This window comes from Pogona vitticeps, chromosome 2 (genome assembly GCF_051106095.1).
Source record: "Pogona vitticeps strain Pit_001003342236 chromosome 2, PviZW2.1, whole genome shotgun sequence".
Classification (NCBI taxonomy): Eukaryota; Metazoa; Chordata; class Lepidosauria; order Squamata; family Agamidae; genus Pogona; species Pogona vitticeps.
Window position 1 is genome coordinate 164,081,023 of NC_135784.1, and position 14,909 is coordinate 164,095,931.

Sequence of the window (14,909 nt, forward strand, 5' to 3'; positions counted from 1 at the left end):
AGCTAGTAGGGGTGGCCCCAAGACGTTTTGCTATCTAAGAGGAGAAATGCAAGATGGTGCTCCCCACCCCTGTTGACAGATTCTTCATGGCATCTGAGGGCAATTGGCGAAGGAGGTACAGCTCTGTACTTCAACAGAGAGTGCTGATTTGAGAACATCAGGCACAAAAGCTCTCTGGAAGGTGGCTGTCCAGAATTAATTGTTTGAAGCATTTGCCTTCTTCATTCTGCATGGTACCAGAAGACCTTTCTCTTAGGGGCTGTTGGGGCTATGTGCCTTGCCCCTTGTGCAGCTCTGGGCAAACTGCAAGGTCCCAGTGTGCCACTTGAATGAGAGACTGGTAAGCCTTCACTGAATTTTTTTACAGAAAAAACTCTGGAAATCATAGAAATCATAGAAAAGTGAAGTTGGAAGGGGCCTACAAGACCATCAAGTCCAACCCCTTGCTCAATGCAGGAATACAATCAAAGCATATCTGCTAGGTGATGATCTAAGTTTTTCTTGAATGCCTACAGTGTTGGAGCACTCACCAACTCCTGAGATACAGTAACTGGCTCGACGGTTGTACTACTCTAACAGTTTGCAAGTTTTTCCTGATGTTCAACCGAAATCTGGCTTCCTTGATCTTGAGCCAATTGTTGCGTGTCCTGCACTCTGGGATAATCGAGAACATATCTTGCTCCTCCTCTATACGACAGCTTTTCAAATATTTGAAAAGTGCTATCCTATCACCCCTCAGTCTTCTTTTCTCAAGGCTAAATATGCCCAATTCTTTTAGCCTTTCCTCATAAAAGCTTGGTTTCCAGCCCCCTGATCATCCTTGTTGTCCTCCTCTGAACTTTGTTAGCTTCCTTCTTGAAGCGTAGTGTCCAGAACTGGACACAATACTCAAGGTGAGGTCTAACAAGTGCTGAATAGAGGGGAACTAGCACCTCGCGGGATTTGGAGACTATACTTCTGCTAATGCAGCCTAAAATAGCATTTCCCATTTTGGAGCCACATCACGCTGTTGGCTCATATTTAGCTTGTAATCTACCACAATTCCAAGATCCTTCTCGCGCATGGTTTTGCTGTGAAAGGTATCCCCCATTTTTTAACTGTACAATTGTTTTCTTTTTCCGAGGTACAGTACTTTGCATGTATCCCTGCTGAATTTCATTCTGTTGCTTTCAGCCCAACGCTCCATCCTACCAAGGTCATTTTGAATTTCATTTCTGTCTTCTAAGGTATTAGCTATTCTGCACAATTTGGTATCATCTGTAAATTTGACAAGCATTCCCTGAACTCCCTCTCCAAGTCATTAATAAAAATATTGAAGAGCACTGGGCCCTGGACTGAGCCTTGTGATACCCCACTAGTTATCTCCTCTCAGTTAGAGAAGGACCCATTAATCATCACCCTCTGATTCTGTGGCCAATTGTGTATCCACCTGACACTTCATCTACCCAGCCTTTACCTAGTTAGTTTGCTAATCAGTATGTCATGTGGCACTTTGTCAAAAGCTTTGCTGAAGTCAAGATATACTATGTATACAGCATTCCCTCTGTCTATCAAAGAGGTGACCTGATTAAAAAATGAGATCAAATTAATTTGGCATGATTCGTTCTTGACAAATCCATGTTGTCTTCTAGAAGCCCTTCTGGAAGGGTTGTTATAAGTCAAAATCCACTTGGCAGCACATATTTTTTGGTCAAAATCCTCCTGCATAGCTAACAGAAATCACGTAATGTTTGGAGACAGTTTGTCCCGTGTTAAGGAGTAAGTTAGACATTGTCAGTCGCACGCTGAATCACATAATTCAGTATAACCAGGTACGCCATTTTGAGCCATTAATTGCTAACCAGTTACTTCCAAGCTGCAGTGAAACCAGCCTTTTCTTGGACTGAACATGTACATAGAAGCATCCTTATTGTTTGTTTGTTTATTTATTTATTTGCTTGCTTGCTTACCTACTTATATACTGCTGACTTAACCTCCAAGCAGTTTACACAATGTCTAATTGCCTTAATGTCTAAGCAGTTTGCACATAAAAACAGTAACCCAAATCTCAACAGTTTTTTTAAAAAAATTAAAATTAAAAAGAGAAATACAGTAACCAAATTAACCCCAAATGATGGCAGACAATAGGAGCACCTATAGAAGAATTAACCCCAAATGATGGCAGACAATAGGAGCACCTATAGAAGCAATACAGGAGAGGATGCCCTGAAAAAGTCCCCAAAACCTTAAGAGACTTAAGCACCCTCTTCACTGATGGGAAGGAGGAGTCCTCATGAACTTCCACCGGGAGCCCATTCCATAAGGTGGGAGCCAGAGCTGAGAAGTAATGATTTCTGGTGACTGCCTTCTGAGCCTTTCTTACAGAAGCAAGGCCTGTGAAAAGCGGGCGACCCAGACTGGTGTTCTGAGGGAGACACTCCAACAGATACTAAGGCCTCAAACCAGTAAAGGCCTGGCGTGCTCTGGTTCATGGGGTCACGAAGAGTCGGACACGACTAAGCGACTAAACGAAACGAATTCTTTTTTAGTTTGAAAAGATTTGGACGGGAACTTAAACAGCTATTTGGCCTTTGGTAAAATTTAAATTAATCGGACTAATTATTATTTCTAAATACTTGTATGCATGTTTAGAAATAAATTAGCATATGCAGATTTTGTACAGATTACCTGGCTCCTCAAACTTTTACATTTCTAACAGTGGTTCCAGTCTGGACCTGGCACAGAGAAACATTATGCTAGATTTTTCAGTGCCAAATGGGCCTCTTCAAACAGCAAGAAACTGAGGTGTTTTTAAAATGCTGGTTAAATTCAAGGCATGTGCCCTTTTAAAGCACTGAGGGTCTCATCCACTGCCAACCAAAGGATACATATGTATGCATGCAAACAAACATGCCAGTGGTGCAGCCCTAGGTTAAATACTGTAGTGAGAATTGTAGGAAGGCACATCCAGTCTGTTTTCTTGCGGTGAAAAGAGATACAATCTTATAACAATTGTATTAAAAGTACATACTGTGGCTGGAAAATAAAGCAAACCCACCCTCTGAATTCTGCCCCTATTAAATGAATTGAAATGTTAGCCTATTTTTCTTTGCTACCTCCGTCTTGCCCAGGAGCTGGAGAAGTTTATGTACCGAGTACATATACAAAAACAATATTTTCCTCTTTAAAAAACACACAACTAATCAGAATCAGATGTCCTCAGAAATGTACTCTTCCCCCGCCTTTTAAGTACATATTTATTTATTACTAGTAATTATTGTAGTATGTCCATATTTATATGCATGGAAGGATGGACTTGTATTTACATGGACCTTGTTCTGGAAGATATACTGCATTTGCATGAATGCATAGGGAGGGATGGAGGGATGGTGTGCATCAATAATAAGGAAGCTACCCAGTCTCAGTGCTGTCGGGGAAGTTTTTGCCTCCCCCCCCATGCACATGAACAGTAGCACCTCACTTTTACAGGAGAAAATGAAGATTGTACTCGGGGGTGAAGGTGGAATTTGCTCCCCTCCCACACAATCTCTTGAGAATCAAGCCTGTTCATACCTGCCTCATCTTGTCCTTGGATCTTCATGGTTCCAATCAGGAATCTATTTCTTGTTGATGCTAGAAGGGTACTCCAGCTTTTTTGGGGGGTGGGGATGGCGTCAGTGGGTGTATTTAGAATTTTTGTGGTATCACACCCAGTGCTCTTTTAAAATTCTAAATATATACTGTGTTTTCCCGAAAATAAGACAGGGTTTTATATTAATTTTTGCTCCAGAAAATTATTTTTTTCCCATACAACAATCTACATTTATTCAAATGCAGTCATGTCATCGTCTTCTGGTTGCTGCACAAGGGTGGAGGGCGGGGTTTCACTTAACTAGGGCTTGTTTTTTGGGGGTAGGGCTTATATTACGAGCATCCTGAAAAATCATACTAGAGCTTATTTTCAGGTTAGGTCTTATTTTCTGACCAAATCATGGTGGTTTACAGAATGGCTACTGGGACTGGCCAGGGCCATCACAAAATAATTTGATTGTTGTTTCGGATTCATTCTCCCCCTCCAAAAATTGGAAGAAAGCAGAGTCACTGAAACAAGAGGAGTCTATTGCGAAAGTATGGGATGAGACAGAAATGGATATTTTTTCAGATGTGATGAATAACTGCCCAATTCAAAAGGAAGTTGAAGGACGGGATTTATTATGCAAATAGCTATGGTTCTCAGATAGTGTTGGAGCAACATAGATTTAAACTAAAATAAAGCTGTAAGTGGATAGCTGGAGGGCAACTAAATTACAAAAAAAAAGAGCTGAAAGTGGATTTGTTATTGTAATATGACTTAATTAGATGATTGTATATTTTATGTTCTCCTATTCCCCCTAACCCTTTCCTTTTCCTTCCACCCCCTTTTACCTTTTGTATTCCCTATCCTATTCTTAGATAAATAAAATAAAAATATTTTTAAAAAACAAAATAATTTTCACAGAAGGCAAAGCAGCGAAGATAAAAATAAAAGTTATTCACCCATGACCCCGAGTATAGGCAGAGGTAAAATCTATGCTCCAAAACACAAACCTAAATTATCGTCCCAATAAAACCACTTTCCTCAAAACATATACTCCCCACTGCAAGCCACCACCACACAAAAAAAATTACTCCAAACTTTCACTCCATTGCACAGAAAACAGACCACAAAAGCTGATACAGAAGCCCCTGCAAACACACACCACACAGACCTTGGCTTTCTTCTACTCTGTGATCACCATGCCATATTGGACACCCTTGACAACTGTCCCACCATCCTATTATCACTCCACCATCATTCTTTTATGGATCCTGTCTGCAAATCATCTTCACACTCCCCACAATGCCCCTCTACCCATTGAATCTCTTCTGTGATATCTCATATGCTGCGTCACTCCCACAATCTCTGAGGTTATGAGGTACGTAGCAAGGATGACCTTTTATTTTTCTCATAGCTTTAACAGGAAGTCTAAGATGTGAGCTACTTCCAAGGCCATGGCCATAAAAAGGTTGAGAATAGTTAGCAGGTGGCCATAAATACAATAAGAAAAAAATATAGGTTGAATCAAGATTGTATCAGTCGCACAGTGAACCTTATAAGATTGTGTGTAAATAATTATTTCCAGTCTGTAGCCCCCTTCAAACATGCCAGGTCCTCCCAGGGGGCCATATGGCTCCTGGTGGGAATGGCTGATCATTGCTGAAGCAATGAATCACTTCATTTAAATTTTTCAAACTATTTGTGTGTTTGCATATTGCCAATTGAAATAGTGGCTATAGGCAATTTCTCAATTGGCAATACATTGGCAGACAAAGAACTTTTTCATTTAAATGAAGTGATTCATTGCATCAGTGATGATCCAGCAGACATTAAAACTGTCACTTCCCCTGATAGTGCATATGAAGCACTTAATTGACAGCAGATCGGAGGTTGTTCACCATTCGGGCAAGAAGTGCACACCAAATGGCACATCCTCTTCAAAGCCACATCCTCATCAAAGCCACAGCTCAGTCCCAACTGGGAGGTTGCTGAACGATGCACTTCACCAGATCCAAAGGCACAGTTCTTTTTTTTTTCCCCTAGCAGTGCTGCAACCCCCAAGAGCCTTTGCCAGAGCAGTCTATTTTGTTGTTTTGGCCTACAATTCTGATGATCCCTCACCTTTGATCTGACTACCTTCCTGTGATTGCATAGATGGTGTTGCTGGGAGTTGTAATTAAAATATCTGGCTGAGGACGGTTAACCTAAAGCATTGGACCTCCTCAGGCTGACATAGAAGGTGACAAGTCCTCTGACAGGGCTGGACTATTGGAATAAAAGCAAACAAACATTCTTGATCTAAACCAGAGTCTCATTGACTGACCAGAGTTCATTGAAAACTCAAATATTCTATAAAAGTTTCCTGAGTTCATAATGGAAGGAAAAGAGCTTTGAGGGAGAAATTATTGCTATAAATCCCATAGATCAAGTTAAAGTTTATTGTTGGCGAGGATAACCTTTAGGAAAAGGAGGAGGATGCAAAGCAATTAAATCCAAAGTGCATTCACAAATTCACTGCTAATTAACCTGGAACAAAATCCCTGCTTTCTACACATCCATAATACAAATCAAAATTGCTACTCTATGTAAACATTCTGTAGCATAGTTTATAGCTATAAAAGAGTGGCTCAAAAATTTCCTTAAGGAGTAAATTATCATAATCTGTCCCCCTCCATGTAAGCGTAGGGTCCTTACACAGGACCTTTATACTGAAGTGAGGGAAGCTGTCATTTGCTCTCCGAACAAAATACAAGGGTGGCTGGGATAAAGTGAGGCAGAAGGGGGGTGAGGCAGAAAGAGGAGTGTGAACACTTCAGGGGTCAAGGAGCCAAGGGAGAGAAGGGCCAGCGGGTGGGAGGCAGGGGGAGGAGGTCCAGAAAGGATCCGTTTGGCTCCATACTGTGCCTCATTCTTCTCCAGATGGCAGGGACAAGCCCATCTGTGTCCCAAGGGTCACGAAGGACGGCTCCTTCCCTCCAGCGCTGTAACTGTTATTGACAATGAGGCCAAAGGGCAGAGGGAAATGGGGGAGGGATTGTTGCCAAACAGGAGACACCCATTGTTCCCTTTGGTCTCAGGGCAGCACCAGATGCTAGCTAGGAAAACGTAGCCCCCCCCCCCCAAAAAAGGCAGGTAAAGATGATAATCTCACTTTCCACCACAAAACCCTCCTCCATAAGCCACCATCACCAGTGTTGTGTTACATACTTCTCAGTGAAATCAATTTGTCATTACAAACACAAAAGAGAATACCGTAATATTTCACAGACATTCTCAGCTTTAGGTTCCTTAGTACTCCAGGCATAATATTTTTCACCTTCCTTCTTTTTACTTTTGCTCATAATAACACAGTGGATGGCCACACATTTGACAGAAACATAACTTTGATAGATTTGATTGGACCTGCAGTCAAACCCATGTTCGTGTTTCTTTAGAAGTAAATTCCACTCTCTTATTCCTAAATGAAGTATCCATACGATGGCAACTTTAAGATGACATTTCCTTTTTCTTAAAAATAACTTTAAAAACTCTCTTTTAATATACAATGTAACCCATCTCAAAATCCTGCTTAGATTTCTGGCTCTAAGCAGCGTCTGGAGATGGCTTACAATGTTAAGTGGTCTGTTGAAATGTACCAAATGAATGTTACCGCTAGCAGTGCCAAAATAACAAAATATCTGAACTGCAGTAACAGAAGCAACAATAAATAATAAGCAGAGGCTGGAGACTTTCAAAGCAGGGAAATGGGAGTATAGCCCTTGAAATGCAGCTTGAAATCAAGCCCTTGGGATCAACAGAAGCTTAGCCATCTTTCTAGAAAGCAGGTTATAACAACTTTTCTGAGTACACACACACACACACACACACACACACACACACACACACACACACACACACACAAGCCCTGCACTTTGTACATACACTTCCGATTTTGGAAAGAAGAGGCACTGAAAATATATCATAACATTGAGTAAGGATTTGGCAAGTCTGTGTTGCATTAAATACCTCACATTATATATACATTCCTTGTAAATGCATCATATGGGTGTATCAGTTTTAAGGTGCCACAAGGATATAGCTATTTGTCTGTCCACCCTGGTATTCTTGGCAGCCTGGCATCACAGCAGCTCTCTGTGACTTTAAAGAAGAGCAATTTTAACTCCATACCTGGAGATGCTGTGGATTTAATGAGGCATGTTCTGCAGGCAAAGCATGTGCTCTGCACCACTGTGGTCTGGCCTACATGGATTTCTTAAAAGGCACATTGATGAAGAGCATCAAATCAGTTAATGACCAAAACAGAAATAGAACCCAACCTTGGGTCCCCAGATGTTCTTGGACTACAACTCCTAGAAATCCTGGCCAGCATAGCTAGTAGTGAAAGTTTCTGACCGTTTTAGTCCAAGAACATCTGGGAACCGAAGGTTGGGAACCATTGAAATAGAGCAATCACACCTGGCAGGATATCAGACCTCTTCTTCAAGTCTTTCAGAATTCTCAACTTTGGGGACTTATATAAATGAGATGAGAATATCCTAGCTCCAAAAATATACAGTCTTCATAAGGGAGAAAATGAATCATCTATTTTGGGGGGGGAGTAAGCAAAGCATGCCTAGGGGTAGAACTGCCAAGAAATACAGCCAGATCCATAGGTTGCATATCAAGTGACTTGAATCAGTAGGAAAACTTGGCAAGCATAGGTAAATATGAAGACTTCAGCCATGACCACACAGAAGTTTATTCTGGGTTGATACAAACTTTTCTATACTGCACCTTAGCATTTAAATCTCTGCTGTTGTTCACACTGAAGTATTTAATTAGCCTAGGAAGCTGGATTTCAAGTGTCCACATGTCACACAGCCCCCTTCCCCCTTCTCTGCCACTATCACTACCGTCTTAACCACCCCTTTTGCTAGCATTCAAATCCCCTTCTTTCTTTAATAAAATATTTACCAAGTGAGATGGTGCTGAACTGACCAGATATGTTAAGCATGTAAATTAGTGTTGTGTCAATGTAGCTCTAGTGCTAGACTGGGAGATTTTTTTAAAAAATTCAGTTTACAAACTGCTTTACAGCTGTAGTCCTGACCAGTATGAGCAGAAGGCAGGTGCAAAGAGTTACTCTTGTCTCCCACACCATACCACATTCTGTGTATCCTCAGTGGTGTCATCTGGATATGCCCAGCAACTGACACAAAGGATCAAGTTAGGCAATCACAGAAACCGAAAGCAAGACAAAATAATCAGGCTTGAAATGCTACAAAAAGCATGTGAAAAGATCTGATCTGCTTGTAATTAGCACTAATGTCATATAGTTGATAGAATAAATATTGAAAAGAACAGTGAGGAATACAGCACAAACAGCGGGACAAATACCCATCTAGTCACTTCCCTAAATAAAGGACCTTTAACCATCAGCTCAGTAATACCAGGGCTGGATTACACAACGACCACTTAAAATTAGCAAACTGCCTCTCATGCCATTTTTAAAATTTTTAATGGAAAAGGAAGATAAACATTACTCTAATGAATTTAATAAAAGTCAGGATAGGTGAGGGAGGCACTTGGTAAGGATGGGTGAGGATGTCTTTTTATTTTATTGGTTGATAAGGATTCACTAACAATTCTGAGTATCTTCGTATAAGGAGTGAAAAGAATTTTAGATTTAAAAAAAAACAAATCTAACATGGGAAAAACCAAAATGGGACCAATTTATCCCCCCTGGTGCAGGGCTTTGAGTGCTCCACTTTTCAAAGTCTGTGGTTAGGCCTTATGTAGTCATAGGATCACCACCTCCTTTTGTGAGAAAGACCTCTCTCATCTTTAACACCTATTAGGGCAGCCAGGCAGAATGTGGTCTTCTCCATAGTGGGAACAACTGCACCTGTTGAGTTTGGTTGGCATGCATTGGAGATGATTATGTTTTAGTTTGATTCTGGAAAACAAATTGCCTATTTTGGATGGAAAGAACTCGAGACTTTAAAAAAATCCGAGTGCAGAGAAAGTGAATCTGACAGATTTTCCATCAGTATGGAGGCAACTATTCTTTCCTCCCCACATTACACTAGAAGAATGCACGCAGGAATGTGTCCTGCTAAGTGAGCTTCCCAGACATACTGTATCTGACTGGCTTCTGAATGGCCTGAGTGCTGGAGCAGATAATTTTTTTTGTTTTGTTTCAGCCAACATGGCTCCTTTCTTTCTCAGTTTATACGTAGAGAATGCAATTCCACCTTGCCTAGGCTGTTTCTCACATGGCTATGTAGATGGTTTCCCCAGTTTGTGCAGTGGACATCCATAGCCCTTTCTTACGGAGGAGTATCAATGCAGAGGTCAGCAACTTCAGGCTCTCCAGATGTTGCTGGAATATAGCTCCTATCACCCCAGCCAGCGTGTGAAGGATAGTGGGGATTGCTGTCCAAAACATCTGGATAGCCATAATTTTGCCTCTCTTGAAGTGAAGTGCAGGGGCAACTTTGGAACTTGGATTTCAGGAATCAAACTTAACACAAGATATTTCAAACTCACACTTGTATGGGCCCCTCTCAGGTGTAACAATCCTGGCTTATAAGACTATAGTTTCGCAAACTAGGAATTACGGTAATACCAAGTCTAGCTGCTACCTTACTGCCCTTTCTGAACCTTCTACCCTTCATGTGCTGCCTTTAATGTGCTAGCTATTTTATCATCAACATTCACTCAGAATGCCAACATACATTCAAACCATGGTTTAAAATCCTGGTCAGTAAGAAAAAAAGGAAGCTGCAGCTGGCTTATGACAGATGTAACAGGAAGTGTTGTTAAAGCTAGCACAGGTTGACATGGAAAGTGAGCACATGAAGGAAGGAGGGGAGGGTACAAGGCAGAACAAAGTGTGTGGCTCCAGTGCTTGGCCAAACTATGGCATGTTGGGAAAAGTGAGTCCAAGCCAGGCCGCCAACAGCTTTTACACTCTGTTTTGACTGGGCACTCTTGTATCTGTACTCTGGCAGATGCTCTTTATTTGCTTTGGGTCCACAGTTCAGGGACCACAGCTCAGGAAGTGGCAGGGGCCAGGTGCAATCCCTAGTGGCTCTTGTATGACAAAGGATTGGGCAACAGGGTTTGGAAACTCAAAAAGAGCCTTTCCTATGTGCTGTAGTTCAGAAATGGCAAACCTTGGTTTGTCCAGCTGTTTTGCAGTAAAATTTCCAGAATTCCTTACCATTGGCAAAGGCTTCTGGGACTTAACGTTTTTTTAAAAAATCCTGAACACAGCTTATTCCAGTTATATTATCTGTAACATTTTGTTTTTTGACATAGTGAGGGGATCATGGTAATATGTGTGTGTGTGTGTGTGTGTGTGTGTGTGTGTGTGTGTGCGTGCGTGTGCGTGTGCGTGTGCGCGTGTGCGTGTGCGTGTACGCTCAATGGGCACAAATTAGAGTCTTAAACCTATTTGGATCCCCCCATGGATGTATTTAAAGTGCATTTCAATAACGATAATAATGAAAGAGGAACTAAAAGAGAATAGATCACCAACAATCTTTAAATAAGGACCTTAACTAATTACCTGTATTTTAAAAAAAGATCTAATGAGTAGCCAATTTGTTTAAAAAATATGGAGAGGCAATGTTTTCCTCCTCCTAGCCCAGACAATACTGAGCTGGACTGATAAATAGTGGTATAATCCTGCTTCCTTTGATATCAGGCACAAACTGATCCTTATTGTTCTCTCACTTATTACCACCTAGCACCCTTTCCTTTTTAAATTTATTACTTATATTTATATCTCATCTTTCCTCCAAAGAAAGGAGCTCAAAGTGGTACAGTATACATTTCCTCCACTTTCTCTTCACAATGACTCCGTGAGGCAAGATATGACAATGTCACTTAGTCACCCAGTGAGTCAGGTGGCACGAGAACCTGGATCTCCTAAGTCCATCTCTAACCACTACACTAGAATGGATCTCTTCATAGCGCCCTCAAACCAAAATATATATTCAGGAATCCATCACCCAGGCCCAATCCTTGAAATGGTCAGCAACAATGGAGAGACATAAAACATGCTTCTAGTGAGAGAGCCCAGGTTATTGCCCCTTGACTTGGCTACCAAGTCAATGAGAGAGAGAGAGAGAGAGAGAGAGAGAGCGCACAGTTCTCAACCTTGGGTCCCCAAATGTTCTTGGACTAAAACTCCCAGAAACCTTCACCAATGATTGTGCTGTCCAGGATTTCTGGGAGTTGTAGTCCAAGAACATCTGGGGACCCAAGTTTGAGAAACACTGTAGCAAAAAGGCAGAGAGAGTGGCTGAGTACATAGTTAGCCATGGTGGCAGAAATAACTTGGCATGATCAATGAATGATATGATACAGGCAAGCACAGCACTAGACTAGGATATGTTTGGTTTTAGACTAAAACAAAGTGAATTAAAAAATCACTCCCCAATAAATGATTCCCATCTTTGGAAGCAAAGCAGTTATTACTGCATTAAGTTTCAGTTGCAGATGTTTAAAAAGTAGCATTTTTTAGGTTTGGGGCATTTGTTGCAGGGTTAAGGACAGCAAGTGCAACCATGCATAAGCAGCAGAAGCTGCAGACCCTGTGCCTTGTCAACCTGCGTTGCTAACCCCCTGGCTGCTCAACTGAACTGGTCAGGGCTTCAGAACTGCAGATCCAAAACCACAACTGGCCTGATCAGACACTAGACTCAACAAACTCATGATCGATGCAAGGCCCTTTTCTGCATACCTGCATAATAGGGTCTGCTAGAAGAGGCTGCGTTTTGTTCCCTTGCATTACCAGATTAAATTCACAATTTGTCAACTTTCATGGTACAGGCATTAATTTGGAATTATTTGCTGGGGAATCTGGATGCTTCACATCTGACCTGTATGTTTATCTTTCAGTATTGATCAGATTCTGCGTATTTTATTGCTTGTCGCCATGAGGTTGAGACAGATACAGAGGGAGAACACCTTGTGTTTTTCTCATTGGGTTTCCTAGGGAAATGGGCCCTTGCGTAGGTCTCCTCCCATGAAAAAGACCACTTGTTCTTCCTACCTGCCGATGTTTTCCAGTTTTCGGAGTGCATTTTTCCAACCCTTGCTGGCAAAGCAGTTCCAATGAAGATGGAAGAAGCAGACAGATAGCCTGCTATAAGGTTACATATATAGATGATGATGTCATGTTGGCAGCCCAGAAAGAAGTGCCACAGAAATGTTTCAGGCTGGGTGTGTAAAGCATGTAAGAACTGGAAAGTGTTAAAAATAACTTAAACGGTTATTGCATGATGAACCTGGAGAAATCACCCATTTGGTAAGAAGTAATATTTATTTCCTACACACAGACACAGACACAGACACAGACACACACACAATGGAATTCCCTCTTGTGGAGGTATGTGCTTTTCATTTGAGTAATAGGTATCTCATGGGTCCAGCTAGTTCCCAGTTTTAATTTCTTTTGTGCGGGTCTGTGACCTGGGGAGCACAACGACACAGCAAGGGTGGGCCTGAAGACCAACATCCTGTCCCAGACCATGCAAAACGTCCAAGCTGCCCCGTGAAACCGAAGCGGCCCCAAAGAGCACTTCCACTTGGGGGTTATTGAACGGTGCAGGAAGCTTCCTATAAGGGATTTAAGAAGTGAACTGCGAACAGCAATTCATTTGTTTTGATGGAAAAAACATGAGGTCAGAGGAGAGCTGGAGGGCAGGAAAGCTACGTTGGCGGGAAGCACTTCGCCTCCCCCCCCCCCCGTCCTACACAGCAGACTCTCCATTTTCTTGCATTGCCTCTTCTGATCCAGTATTTTTATTTATATTTTGTGGAGGGTCGCAACCATACCTCTACTGGGCGGCTGTTCAAAAGCGATGTTCATCTGGCTTATCTTCACAGATCCACACTAGATAATTTTACTACTACTGGGTCCAAGAAAACGCTGATTTTGTAATAGATAGGTTTTAGGTTTATCCGGCGGCTTTATCAATGGTCTTATCTCCGTAGGCAGCTGGACGGTCCTAGCAACACTGTTTTTTATGGTGGGGGGTTGGGGAGGGAGCGGAGACCTTGCCTACAGTCCTCAAAGCCCAAGCTTCGGATTGCTTGGCTCTATACTTTCTTCCGGCGGCGGCGGCGGCGGCGGCGCTGCCTTTCGGGAGAAAAGCAGCCGCCCTGCGAGTCCGCCAGGCAGCCCCCGAAGAGGCGTGGCCGCCCCTGCCCTTCTTTTCCCTCCGGCGGCTGGAATGTTTGTTAGGTAAACACCGCATAGTAGAGTTTTTAGCCACGCCCCACCCTCGTCGCCGGGCCAATCGCGGAGCCGGAGCGGTTTCAAGGCTGCTCGCGGTGTGGAGGGAGAGCGAGCGAGCGAGCGAGCCGCCGGACTGCTCGCGGGGAATAAGGCAGGCGATCGAACGTTGCAACAGTCCCGGGGGCTCCCTCCCCCCCTCGCGCCCCCCCTCCCCGGGGTGCCCCCTTCTGCCGCAGCGCCCGTTTTATATCCGATCCGTGGAAGCTGTCAAAGCGGAGCTGGCGAGGAGGCTCAGAACGGATCTGTGACCGCTTGTTTATCCGGAGGAAGGAAGAGGAGGAGGAGGAGGAGGAGGCGGGGAGACTGGAAACTGCCCGTGTCCCATTTCCTCTCGAGTGTATGTGTATGTGTGTGTGCGTGTGTATCTGTGAGTGTGGGTTTTTTTTCCCTCCCCCCTCTCTGCTCCAGCCCTGGATTCTCCATGTTGGACCCGATCTGAAGAGCAACTACGTTGCTGATCCCTTTGCATGCTGTTTACTTAAGGGTTTTGCAACTGAAGGAGGGCTGGACCGTATCCTTCTCCGTTGCACTCCCCCCCCGCCCCGCTCCTCTTCCTCCTCCTCCTCCCTGGACATTTCCCTCCCCCCTCCTCCCAACCAAAGGATCCCCAGGGGCTGTGGGATTGTTAGATGGAAAGCCGGTCTATCATCACCCAAGTGCAGAGGGACGAAGCCTTGGTGCTTTCAAAACAAGGTAAGGGGACGGCAGAAGTTAGAAACTTTGTATTGTTGTTGTCTCTTCGTGTTCCCCCCTTTTTTTATTTTTCCTTTTTGCGGTAGGGCACAAACAGCGAGCAAGCAGGTTGGCACGCGTACGAGCGCTTCCCGGCGTTACACCCGATCTGTGGGGCGGGGGGGGGGGCGAGGAATATTTGAGTCCCTTGAACCCTGGCGCATGGCGGGGGATGGGAGAGAAGAGAAGCGGGGCAAGAGTGGTTTAAATCACTTTCCTCCCAATTTTTTGGGGGGGAAGTCTCCCTAAAACCACCGTCCCCCCTCTTTCCCCGTAACCGGTCCATCGATTTTCGCTCGTTGTCAGCCTTTCCTTTAATATACATAGGAA

General features: G+C 43.3%; 1 protein-coding gene across 2 annotated transcripts in view; it reads left to right on the forward strand.

Annotated features, from left to right (window-relative positions):
• Positions 1-14,008: 14,008 nt before the first annotated feature.
• CTDSP2 (CTD small phosphatase 2) overlaps positions 14,009-14,909 on the forward strand; it is a 56,025-nt gene continuing 55,124 nt past the window's right edge. The window contains exon 1 of one of the 2 annotated variants that reach the window (XM_020784523.3): positions 14,009-14,540. In XM_020784523.3, coding sequence (XP_020640182.1) covers positions 14,477-14,540 — 64 coding nt within the window. In that variant the 5' untranslated portion in view covers positions 14,009-14,476. The remainder of the gene's footprint in view (positions 14,541-14,909) is intronic. The other variant, XM_020784524.3, reaches the window with a different exon arrangement.